Source organism: Sabethes cyaneus, chromosome 2, assembly GCF_943734655.1.
Source record: "Sabethes cyaneus chromosome 2, idSabCyanKW18_F2, whole genome shotgun sequence".
Lineage (NCBI taxonomy): Eukaryota > Metazoa > Arthropoda > Insecta > Diptera > Culicidae > Sabethes > Sabethes cyaneus.
Window position 1 is genome coordinate 102,830,946 of NC_071354.1, and position 13,113 is coordinate 102,844,058.

Genomic DNA, 13,113 nt, shown 5'->3' on the forward strand with positions numbered 1-13,113 from the left:
AGAATGCCGGACAACTACCCTGCAAAGACGTTGTTCGACCCCTTACAAAGTACACTCTGTACGAGACGCTTATTAGACCAGTTGTTCTCTACGAGCACGAGACTTGTACAATGCTCAAAGAGGACCTGCAAGTGCTCGAAGTTTTCGAGAGACTGGTGCTAGTGGTGGCATACTGGAGAACGGATTGTGGAGGTGGGAAAGGCAAATGAACTTGCCTACCTCTATAGCGAACCAAATGTTCAGAAAGAGGCTAAAGCTAGACGGATACGACGGGCAAGGTATGCTCAACAAATACCCAGCAAAGATGGTGTTTGCTGTGAAAAAGATGACCAGGAACACAGCGGATTAGATGGATAGACCTTGAGTAGCGTGATCTGGCGAAGAATACATAGTGTCCAAGGGCTATCTAGGGTGGTAGTCCATAAATGAGTGAACTGGACAATTTTGTTCTTCAGGCTATGGATGAAAAGCCAATTCAATGAAGAAAGAAATAAAACTTGGTTAGGTATAATCTATTTGAGGAAAATACAATGGCATTGTACATATGTGTATGATTTGAAATATTTTACTTCAATGTTGCTATTTCATTATTTCTCAAATATTAAAGCGAATATTAGAATAAATACGGTCGTAGGACTAACTTCGCAATTGCTCTGTACACTAACAGCTGGCTACAAAACCAGTTGAATAAAAGCAGATGGTTAAGTTCCGAACCTTATTTGACCTCGCTTTTTCATAGGTATTTCTTGTGTTTAACAGAACGATACCATTAAACACCAACGACAATGTATTTTTAAAAAAAATGATGCAAAATCTGAATGATTTAACAGTACCGACAGTAAACATTGCTTCCACTATTAGGTGAATTGAATCGGGATGTTAACAGATGCCTCGGCTCGTTTCAAGTTTCATCTAGAACATATAGAAGCACGCCTTCCAATCTGCTACACGCCAGATCATAGCGGAGAAAAAGTTTTCCCATTAATTTCCAAATTGAATTAAGAAAAAGGGCCCTGTTGGCTCACCAAGCAGTTTTAAACGGTGCAATGAAGTTGCTAAAATATGTGGATTCAAACATGCACGGCCCCACTTGAGCCGTCTAGGTGCAAAAAGTTGGAAACAGAAAAGCGCACTTATTTAAATATTCATAGATTTGTTGAATCCAGCCAAAACTCCCTCTTATGCATTTTATTTAAACTAATATAATTTAATGTGAATAATGTGCTAACTTAATTCATTGAAGAACTAAATGAATAGCGTGGGAAAGCATCAGGTGAGGTTGTTTGTTCCGACTACAATTGTGATGACACATTTCATTCTTCAATCTTTTCATTTTTTGTGCAATAACATTTTCATTTTTCTTTTCTAACGTTGATAAAGATTTTTAAACCACATGGTTAGAATCTGAACCAACAAACATTCCCATTTTTTTGTAAAGATATCGAATTGATTAGTGACTAGGAAATCGATTCCACCCGTCAGTAAACTCAAGAAATTAAACATACCTAATCTGTCGTTTTCGTTTTTGAGGTGGAGATACACTATTTTATGCTACACTTTTCGGCAAATAGTGTAGTTGTGATAGTGTGTTGTATCAAAGCTAATTGTTACTATTAACTATTTAACTGTATGGTAGTGAATATCGAGGTGAGGCGAAAACTACTTTCAGCTGTATAAAAACTGCTGATATTTTCTCGTCACCTATGTACCTACCTACGTAAAAATTAATTATGATTGCAGTAAAATAAAATCCTATAATTCCAATTAAATCCAACACTTTACTAGCGTTTTAATTGCAGTGAAACGTCCTGCTTTTGATTAAATTTGAAACGGACAAGCACTGTATACTAGTGTACAACCTAAATTACAGATAAATAATTTAATTTATTACTTGGAACGCAGGAAACTAATTTCTTCAAAGAAAATGTTCCAACCAACGATACGACACCCATTATTACTGCTATGCTGCTATCACAATGCTATGCAAGGACGGTTATGCCTTTGCACCTTTATAAAACTGGCTGTCGTGCGTTTGGGACCACTCATTTAACACGTCGTATGCGAAAAAATTACGGCTAGTTTCCTTCATATTTAAGCATGAAACTTTTTTTTATAACCAAATTTTATAACCGCATACAAAAGAACAAATGTTTATCCCAACAGTTTAAAATGAGAAAGTTCAAATTTATGTAACGTAATTTCTAAACAGACTTTCGCATTTCGAGGCATTCTACCTCGAGTCTTTACTTCTGTTTCATGATAACAGCTCAACCATTCTCCCGCTTCCTAGTCAGCGGACTTAGCATACAGCCTCACCGTTACTAGCGTTCTGTTGTTGTAACTACCCGCAGATTCTAACCTATATACAAGCGCATACACTCGCCATATCGCGCCCTTTGTTGCTAGCTACGTTAACTCTTATGTCGCTTTACAGCAGACGGCAGACTATGTAGCTTTCAACACGGAGCAAATGCTCGGTGAAGTTAGTGTAAAATAAGTGAAAACAAGTGTAGCTCAGCAAAAAGATGCATGATACCGGAATTGCTTTCATTTAATTTTAAAATTCCATGCACGACATTCTACTTTGCCGCCATTATTTCCAGCGAAGAACGCGTTTTCATAATGTGGTAAAGTCACTCTCGGCTGGTGTAACACAAATTCCTACATCTCACAGCGGTGGTTTTGTGCACGGGGAATATCCTGAGAACATCGCAGCCCGGTATGCCAGGTTCGGAAAAAAATGCCTAAGCTGTTCGCTAATGTAGCGCAAGCTACACTCATAATTAGTCTACCAACAAGTATGTAATGCATAAAAAGTGATTCTTGACCTTAAAAAGCATTCAATACTTTTATTTTTTATTTTATTTAACCTCTACAAATGTTTTTTTTTTCTGTCAAACTATAATTGTGGCAATTATTCATCAAGTTTGTATACACAACTTCACCATTACAGTAATACCTCGGTATAACGCCACCTCGATTTAAAACAACTTCGATATAACGTAACTCAATATAACGTAATTTTTTTAAATTATTAAAAACAACTGAGTTAACTTTCGTTGTAGTATGCTACTGTGCGAAAATCGTTTCTATTTTTAAAATTGTGTAAGTTATGGTACAATTCCATCATTTAGATTTTCATATTTAACAAAATCTGTACACACTTTTTGCTTCTTTGCATTTCTTAACGTATTTTTCAAAGGGGCCATCCATATACCACGTGGACAGCTTAGAGGGGTGGTGGGGGTATAAACATATCCACGCTTGTCCACGGAAGGGGGGAGGGGGTATGGAAAATGTCCAAGTGGACAATTTTTTTTCCTACAAGAAATAAAAATTAAAAACATTGGCCATTGATCAGTGATTGTTTTTGAGCTTAAATAAAATTTCATCTTCTGAGGCATATGTTGACCTAAACACATGAACCGAGCATTACGAAAGCTGGCATAAATCTTATTGAAAAGATTAAGCCTGCGTTAGTACACGTAGATGTTGACTGCCTAGCCTGGATGAATCCACGAATATTGCACCGCTTGCACCAAATGTGGATTGCATTTTGCCTCAAAATCAAATGCAACTTATTACAAAAAGGGGCATCCATGGGCAACGTATTTCCAAAAGGATTCGCCATCAGAACATTTTACGAATCACATCGTGTCGGAAAGATCTTCTGTTGTGTTAAGTAGACGGCTAAGCCAGAGGTGCTCTGGTTAGACAAAGATGGAAAATTAACGGAAAAACCATGGAAAAACTCAAATTTCCGCAACGACTAAATATTCGTATGCATTGTGTCGGTGCGTTTAGACTGGAGCTTCCTTTCACGCAAGCTTTTTCAATAAATATTGCATAAATGAAGTTGAAAACAAAATTTTCAAAATGTAAAAATGTCCACATCGTCAAACAGGGGAGGAGGGTGGGGGTAGAGCAAATTTCCACGCTTGTCCACGGAGGGGTACGGGGGGGTTGAAAATTGATATTTTTCTGTCCACGTGGTATCTGGATGGCCCCAAACTACAAGACCAATCATCATAAAATTTGAAAGTCAGCAGTTTAAAATGCTTCCCTTTCGTTTGCAATCAATTTTGTTCGAATAGGAATAAATTTCGTTTATACTTCGATATAACGTAACGAACAAAAATATAAAATTGCTTTATATCGAGGTAACGGGTGACAACTAAAATATTGGAATTTATTTCTTAAGCTGTCAAAAAACAACAAAAGTACTCGAAAAAAAAACTGATTTACTGAAATAAAAGATAAATTGTCAATTGTTGAAAAACAATTAGTGAACATTTGAAAACGGTCCGTAATCGGTGTTACCGGTCATTTTAAAATGAAACGGTGCCAATGCCATGGCGTCAAAGTTTTGTTTTCTTTAGTGTTTAAGAGTAGTTTGTAAGCGTAGTTCGTAAGATCCATTGCGTAATTTAATTTTCATTGTTTAGGTGGCTCTTCTAATTGTAGTTAGTTTGCTTTTGTTTTGTATATTTATCATTGTATTTTTTGTTTAACCTAGAGTAAATGTACTAATCCCTTAAAACTTTCAACCAGTAATTAGGCATCGAAAAATTTGCGTGAAAAAAATATTATTGTGAATGTTACCATTTAGTGATGTAAGGAGACACTGTCTGAACGCGGACTTAGAAACCTAAAAGAGACCTTCGGCGTCCACCCCGGAACATCCAGACCAGGTGTTGGGGCTTAGCACGGAGTCTCTAAAGGCTCCGTAAGACATCCTAAGTCAGGGACAGCCTTACGCACCACATGGTAACATGCTTAAAAAATACTTTTGTAACGGAAAGACCGCAACGATAAAAGACGTTAAAAAGTCCGCACTAATTCCATAACCCCTAATAGTTCCTGATCATGCAGCGAAAATTATACCAGTTGTTTGCGTCAACTACACGAAAGTTCTATATCCGGAGGTGTTGAGAGAGGGAGAGGGAGAGAGGATACCGGAGAAAAAGAGGAGAATTGGTTGGGGATGATTGCTGGATGGAGAGATAAGCACGGGACAGTTGATCGATAGACGTTATTGAGCTCGGAAGGGCAAAACTAGGACTCCCCGTTGTGAGACTCGAACGAAAGAGCGTAGTTTGAGCGTCGTGAGCGAGCGTCGCGCGGCCCTGTAGGGCCAAGTTCGACTAACCCAAAAGTATCGAAGGTGAAGTGTACCGTTAATTGACCGGCGTGATCCGGTTCCCAAAGAGTCCGCTGCCTTTGTCCGACGACTAAACGAGATCGGCATCGCGCAGTGATTACTCCAGAGCCCCGGCGTGGGCCATTGTGATAGTTGGCCATCGACGAATAGGCGCATCGAGTGTACCACGTGGATAGAAAATATCGCTGCACCGCCAAAGTCTGTCATCGCTTGCTGGTTGCCGCCATCCCTACGACGCCATAGGAGATCATCCCCGTTCCAGCAGAACCCGTAAAGTAGCACTCTCATCGAAGCATGTTCATCCCCTCTCTCTCCATTCATCATCATCATCATCAATGGGCCCCAACTTGTGACATCGACCGCCAATCGTGCGGTAATAAAGTAAAGCATGCATGTAAGATCATATCTTTTATATAAAAAATAGAGCCAGTAATCCATTCCTTTCCGTACTTTGACGCCTTCTGGTGGTTCCGCTTCGTTTCGGATAAGTTTCGGGTTGCATTAGTCCTCCGAAGGTCGGTTGCCGACCCTGAGATAAAAATGAATTGAGCTAGCTGGGTTGAGTGTGAAAACCAACACTTATATCGGCTATTCGGCGGAACTGCCGTTTGATGTCGGAACAGGAGTGTTGTACGGCCGTCATGTCAACTTTGCGAATACATTTCTTGATTCTACCGATCAACTATTTGCAATTTGTGGCTCTCCAGTTATTTCTGTACACCAAGGAGCTAAAAAATCCAAAGAAATCTTCGATTGCGCGACACTGAGGCAGATTTGTCGGGTTGTGGTTTTTGAGGTACAAATGGGATCGAATGGGTATTCAGGAACGATGGTGTTTTTTTGGCGTAATGCGAATATGCGATGATGCTTTATCCGGCCAAAACACGTATTGCCCATCTGCATGATGTTTTTGTAGAAACGGGATCAAATTTTTTTAATTCGTTTCTTAACATTCGTTTTGGCACACATCTTGATTACTAGCCAAAGTTTCAATGTTGTTGTAAACTGTTTCTGTAAAGTTTGTGCTGCGCTATGATGCAAGTTGTTAGAGATGAATACCATTTACATTTTTGTAGCAGTGAATTTGTACTAAAAATTTACATGAAAATGGATTTGCACGTAACATATGCTAGTGAGGAAAGTAATATTATTTCAGTAAAAATATCACCAAACTGACAAAAATCAAAATAGCCGTTTTCACATCTTGATTTCAATTTTATTGTGATTTATGATTTGTGATTTTACTGTGATTGTGCATCATTTTGGTATAATCCATAGTTTTCGAACTATAAACCCGTTGATCACGCTGAAACATTAACATAGAAAGGCGTTCAAGTTACTAATTATAATAGTGATTCCTGAAATAATTTAACTTACTTTACGGAAAGATTGTCTGCTTTGTTTAACGTATGTAATTTTAACACATTGTTCATTACTTCCATATATCCTAAGAGACATTGCGATAATAAACCAAAACAAGTATTAATATCAACCGTCCCTTAGATGTTGTGCCTCTGCGTACTGTCAATAGCTATACAATAGCACTGTAGTTTTTATTCACCAAACCACTCGGTTCTGTTTTTGCGCGGTTTAATGAGCATATTATATCATGCTGAAAAACATGAAAAATCTTCTGACGGATACTTGTTTTTTCGTGTTTTTTATTTTCAGGTTACGGTGGCATTTCTCCACGCACTCAATGGGGCAGAATAGCAGCACTAATTTATGCTTTATTTGGCATTCCGATTATCCTGCTGTATCTCTCCGCAATGGGTGAAGGTCTGTCCGGGGCCATGCGCTGCCTGTTCCGACGCATGCGACCATCATCACACACGTCATCCAACAGTGCAAGCACCAGCTCCAGTCTGAGCGGTAATTCAGCAATAAACAGTAAATCTTCCAGTACGGAACTACAGAAGCGATCACAACAACAGCAAAGTAGCAGTTATCATCAGACGTGGACAGGAATACATGATCCACATGGATACGGGGGAGGAAGTGTAGCTGGCCTTGGGGGAACGAATTTAAGTGCAAGCAATGGGGTCGCTACAAGAGGGAACGGCAGCAGTAAACATAATCAATCAGTCGTACCAATATCAATCTGTATTATGATTCTAATTTGTTACGTTACATTGGGTGCTGTTCTGTTTCACAAAATTCAACCCTGGGGTGTATTGGAGAGTTTATACTTCTGCTTTACCTCGCTCGGTACAATCGGCTTTGGCGATTTAGTGCCAACTGGGGACATTTCCCAGTATGCTGCCTCAGCATACATTGTCATTGGCATGGCAGTGGTAGCCATGTGCTTCAGTCTTATACAGACCGAACTGATAGTATGGTTGAAGAAATTTGCCACTCCCGAATCGCTCCCATCATCAACAGAGGATGTAGCTCTTGTGTCGGTGGCAATGACGCCAATAAAATCCTGACAAAGGCCCACCGACATTCTGCCTAATGAGTACAACTCATTGCCACGTCGGTCGACCGCTTTTCAGCGAAACACGCCAGCCAGACGCTCAGCTGGCATAATGGAAAATCATGTTGAATACTTCGTACCCAGGAGTGTGAGTGAATTCAATCTCTCGGGGGTTGGCGATTTGGCACTTCCACCGGCCAAACGTAGCATGGTAACGCACGCCGATAGCTCAACGATGATTACAATACCAAAACCGCGAGAAAAAATGGTAACATTCGAAGATGAATCAAAATGTCCCCATGGATTACCGACAACGCCCCGGAAAACTGCTCTGGCTAATGATGTTTTTATGTGACGGGAAGGCTCTTGAGATGAAACCGTTCAATACCCTGAAGATATTATCAAAGTCTGATAGCAACTGTCGACTCTCTCTACCGAATATTCCCCTCCAGTATCGTTAAGCTCATTCCTTCACTGAAGCCAAATCCACGGATATGATGCTCATATAGAGATCGGAGCGAATATATCTAGATGTAAGCACTCTAAAAGGCTAATGAGTGTCAAAGCGAAATAGCGAATGATTCAACTCTAGTTGTACACAGTCAGGCTCTTTGGATGTTCGGAATTTGGCCGCGATAGCGATAGGATGGAACATTTTTTAATGAAATGACGTGAATTCGTTTGGATTGTACCTATATTTTTAGAAATGATTTATTATGCCATATTCATCATTTGCGTCAATCTGTAACAATCATATATATGAGATTTCGTTAGAACCTTTGAGTATCTTTATTGAAAATATATTCTTAATATACAAAAATGTTCATTTAATACTATTACAACTATTTACGGTTATACTATTTTTCTTACTATCTACCTCGTTTAGAAAAATACCTAAACTAAGCTTTGTTAAAAGCCTTTAAAATCTAAAAATCGGTCATTGTTGACAGAAAAGCACTTACAATAACAAGTATTTTATTCGCGAATGTACCTACCTACTTTCGTAACCGTGCGTTTCAATTCAGAAAGTAAACTCTTCATGTATTTTAAGTGATTTCTTGTTATAGTGAAATAAAACGTCATCCATGCTCTTTCATGCTCAGATCTAAAAATATTTTGTTCTCGAGAAAAGGTCTCAAACATTGGACATTACCAGTATAAATTACCAACTCTTTAAAAGTGAGCCTGACGTGATATAACAAGGTGTTTGAAGAACACATTACACATAAAATCCGATAGTCTCGCCATATGAGGCCAAATAGAGCAGAATCACATTTCTTTTATTACCTCTTTAATCGAGGCCAAACTAACAAATCAATAAGTATTCAATTCAAACAATCGATAACAACACACTTGGCAAACTGTTTCGGTTTCGTTTAAAATTGTTTTCTTGTTGCGATCAAAACATTTGTGGTGTTTTGATGTATGACTATATATAAAGTTTACCACAGCCATAAGAAACGAATAAATAGCCATGTGAGTGAAAAATTATTCGAATGAAAACTCTACATTACAAACAATACTTTCTCTAACGAACGAATGACGGCATTCAATAATTATTGTTTTCACTCACCATCGTTCAGTTCGAGAATGATTACAGGCAATCGATGCGTAAAACATTAAAATTGAATAAAACGACAGAAATGTACCGTACCTAACCGTAAAAGTACGTTTAAAATAGTCAAAAGAAAAAACAACTAAAACACTAAAACTAAAACACAAATAAACTGAAATCAAGAGAACATGTGCTGCATTTTTCGAAGATAATCGCATGCGTGAAACATATCCGAAAGCCGTTTATGTATAACGATCTCATGAAATGGATGTGTACTGATATAAAATAGACTTTTATCGTTCGGTTTTATTGGGCGGACTTATCTAATGGTGTGCTTTTTCCTTTTATTATTTGGTTACAATCATTGAACAGATTTCTGCATGAACACTTATGAACTAAGGAATAGAGCCATCAGTGAGGTGCACATAAATTTGGCATTAATTTTGCCCAATGTTGCTTCGGAGATGGATGATGGAAATTTTACTTTGTGTAAACAAAATACATATAGTACTTTCCACTAAAAATTGTTTGGTTTGCCCGAAGTTTACTGAAATTTTCAAATTTAATATTTCATAACTCATCAAATGTGCGTCTTAGCGACAAACAATTTTAGAGAAAGTGTGTATTTTAATATAATGATGAATAACTTTGTAGAAGAGAACAATTCATTTTTAAATGCTTTTAAGCAAATTATGATATTTGGCAACCAATAAAAGATAGGAAGGGTTACCATATTTAGCAAAATGGCTCACTTTAGTGCGTTCTGGAATGTTTCTGAAGAAAAAAATGCTTTTAGACGCATTAAAAAACAAAAATTTGTATCACCCTAATAGATGATTCCACGGGCACATTACTAGTGTAAAAATATGCGCTATATTTTATTAATAAACTTCTCCTGAGATACCACACTTGTAAATCAATGCATTTTGACGCAATAACTAATAATCGACTAATCTCAAGTTTTTAGTCTTGACCTTGGAATGAGGTAATACATATATTAATATTTTTTTGAAACGATGGTTCTACAATTGATGAAGGGACGGTAGGGGAAGGAAATGGAAAATTTTTTGGTGAAGGAGGAGGGGGAAGAGCGGAAAGGAAAGGGGGGGGTATTGGTAGCTATGCTTGACAAGTAGTCATTTCGACTCCTACCTTTTGTCCAATGCTGGAAGGTGCATGAGTCGAATCAAGCTGTAATCTTGATCCGGTTGTAATCTCAGATTACAGCTTGATTCGACTCATGCACCGTCCAGCATTGGACAAAAGGTAGGAGTCAAAATGACTACTTGTCAAGCATAGCTACTAATACCCCCCCCCTTTCCTTTCCGCTCTTCCCCCTCCTCCTTCACCAAAAAATTTTCCATTTTCTTTCCCCTACCGTCCCTTCATCAATTGTAGAACCATCGTTTCAAAAAAATAACTAATAATCGCATTTTTACGAGTCGGCACTATTGTGCGTTGTCCAAAACATGACATCAAGATCGTCGATCTGGTAAGCCAAGAGGAGGAATACAAAGGTTCAGCGCACAGCTACTGACCAACAAAATGACCCTAAGGCCCCGTACAGAGTAAAAGCGACTTCGACGCGACGCGACTTCGCCCACACCAGTTTAAATACGCAGCCCTACTTCCGGCGAAAAAGGGCTGCATGTTTAAACGTATAAGGCCCCGTACAAAGTAAACGCGACAGCGACGCGACACGACTTCGCTTTCATGTTACTAAATGCACAGTCCTGCTTCGGGCGAAAAAGGGCTTCGCGTATAACTACAGCAAGAACTGTCGCGTCGCGTCGCGTCGCATGTCGCTTGCTCTCTGGCGGTACCCTAAGAGCGATGTCGCATCGCGTCGCAGTCGCGTTTACTCTGGCGGTACCCTAAGACTTATCGACTATGCCGCCTTCAAGAACATGGCCGTACGAACGCACCCTCTTCCAGCATAGACTCCTGTAGTAAACTGCTATAGTACACCTGGAGGTCACCACATCATGTAAACGATTCAGTCCATATCACCCAAATATATTTATGCCACACATCTCCCTCTTTCCTAAAAAAAAAGTAAAAATAAAATAGGTGAAGTGGCTGTCAAATTCATACATTTTCGATGTCCCACTCATAGGTACCAAACTGTTAATATTGACAGGTACCAAAAAATTTGCTGGGAATTCCCCTTTACCGCGAACCATTTGAAAGTTGCTCTGGCATTGGTCCTGGCAATTCCCGTGACTGTTTCCGATCTTTCTGGCACCATGTTCCGTCCGAAGCCGGTAGAGATTGCCGACTTTATCACCTACGATGACTGTTTTACCAGTTTGGTTCTTCACTTCGCAGTTTTGTTCGTTGAATGCCACGACGAATTTCTTCGCCGCCAGCCGACTAACCGACAGCAGCCCGCAATCAAGTTCCGGAACGTATAGAACGTCCCCCAGTGTAATCTCGACTCGATCACCTTCTCCGTCAACATCGAACACGACGCCAAAACCTGCACCGCTAACAGTGGTCTTGTTCCCATCTGCGAGTGTTACGCTCGAAACCGCACACGCATCCAGGGCAAAAACGACCGGTCGCTGGACATATGGCAAGTCGCGCCACTGTCGATTATGCATCCTGACAGTACACCTCCCGCCATGAAGAAACCCCACTCCCAGCACCATATACCTGTTTGTTCTTTGCACTTTTGTCCTTCGAGTTCCGGTCTTTGTTTTCACGGTGTTTGTTAGTGTCAATCTTTGCAGACAACTCAAGTAACTACAAGCATTAACGCATAACCCCATATTGGCTGTAGCTCGGCATCGCTAATACCAGACAGCTGTATATCAGTAATTGGCATAGTTAAAAAAACCTTTGGATAAACATTGCTCATGCGATTAAGCATTATCGTAAATTAGCATTATTAAAAACACTATTTGCGTATATAATGTTACACCCAAGTAACCATGAAACTTTATATCAATTCAATTGTAATGCTTTATAGTGCACTACAAAACATATCATATAATGTATTATTTTCTTACATGTACAATTAATGCCGTAATAAAGTGGAAAAGGGCCCCACAATTGTCAAATTAAAGCTGCATTATAACAGCAATTGCTAAGGCACCATTACGGCGTGTATTAAACATCGTTTCGCCTGCATTATCGACATATCGTTATTTTTAGCTTGTTTGTGAAAAAATATAAAAACATCATTTTGCCCGGCATGTCAAAAGACAAAAATAAATATATTTTCATATTTATTTTTCAAGTTCGCATTTTCTAACACAGCTTCTCAAGCTATGCGTTCCGTTATTTACGATTATTGAAACACATTTTATTTCGCATTTCAAATCTTTCCTTTAATTAGATTCGAACCTGGGTACGTGTATCCATACATCATTCATTTGCTGGCGCTTTTGACATCTCAACCACAGCTGCTGTAGATGAGTGGGTTTTATTAGTCGTACTTAAATCGTCGTTCGTAGTTCATTTTAGAATTCAATTGGTTGAAAAAAGACAGCAGTAGTTAGGTGAAACAGAGCATGAGTAGTGGCCGTAAATAAGCAAAAACGAAGTCAGGTATAAGCATTTTATTAACATTTACGATACGTTTTAAAGATTTGTCCTAAAGCTTGTAAGCAACATATTGCAATATGAGCCCTTTATGAGATACTACAGTCTGCGGCCTATTAGTGCTCGGTTTCGGTCTCGGCATTACACAGGCAACAAATATCATCTTGGACGAAACCGAGATTCCGAAGATGATATTTACTCGGGAAATGTCCTGTCAGAAGACCGGTAAGCGTGCTAAAATCTCTCTTATTGAGACTCAGCAACTTTTGAGTAACCTTAATATTCGGCGTTATATTTTTTCTATTGAGCGATTATACGGCCACCAATTGGCCATGACTGTTCGGCTCTCCCATTGATTCAGCTCACTCTTCAGGATACAGTCAGAGATTCGGCAGAGTGAATCTGGACCCGTGAATAGAGAGTTACAGAGCCACA

General features: G+C 39.2%; 1 protein-coding gene across 1 annotated transcript in view; it reads left to right on the forward strand.

The window, feature by feature from the left end:
- LOC128737679 (TWiK family of potassium channels protein 7-like) overlaps positions 1-7,590 on the forward strand; it is a 28,678-nt gene extending 21,088 nt beyond the window's left edge. Inside the window, exon 6 of the mRNA XM_053832370.1 lies at positions 6,833-7,590. Coding sequence (XP_053688345.1) covers positions 6,833-7,590 — 758 coding nt within the window. The remainder of the gene's footprint in view (positions 1-6,832) is intronic.
- The last annotated feature ends 5,523 nt before the right edge of the window (positions 7,591-13,113 follow it).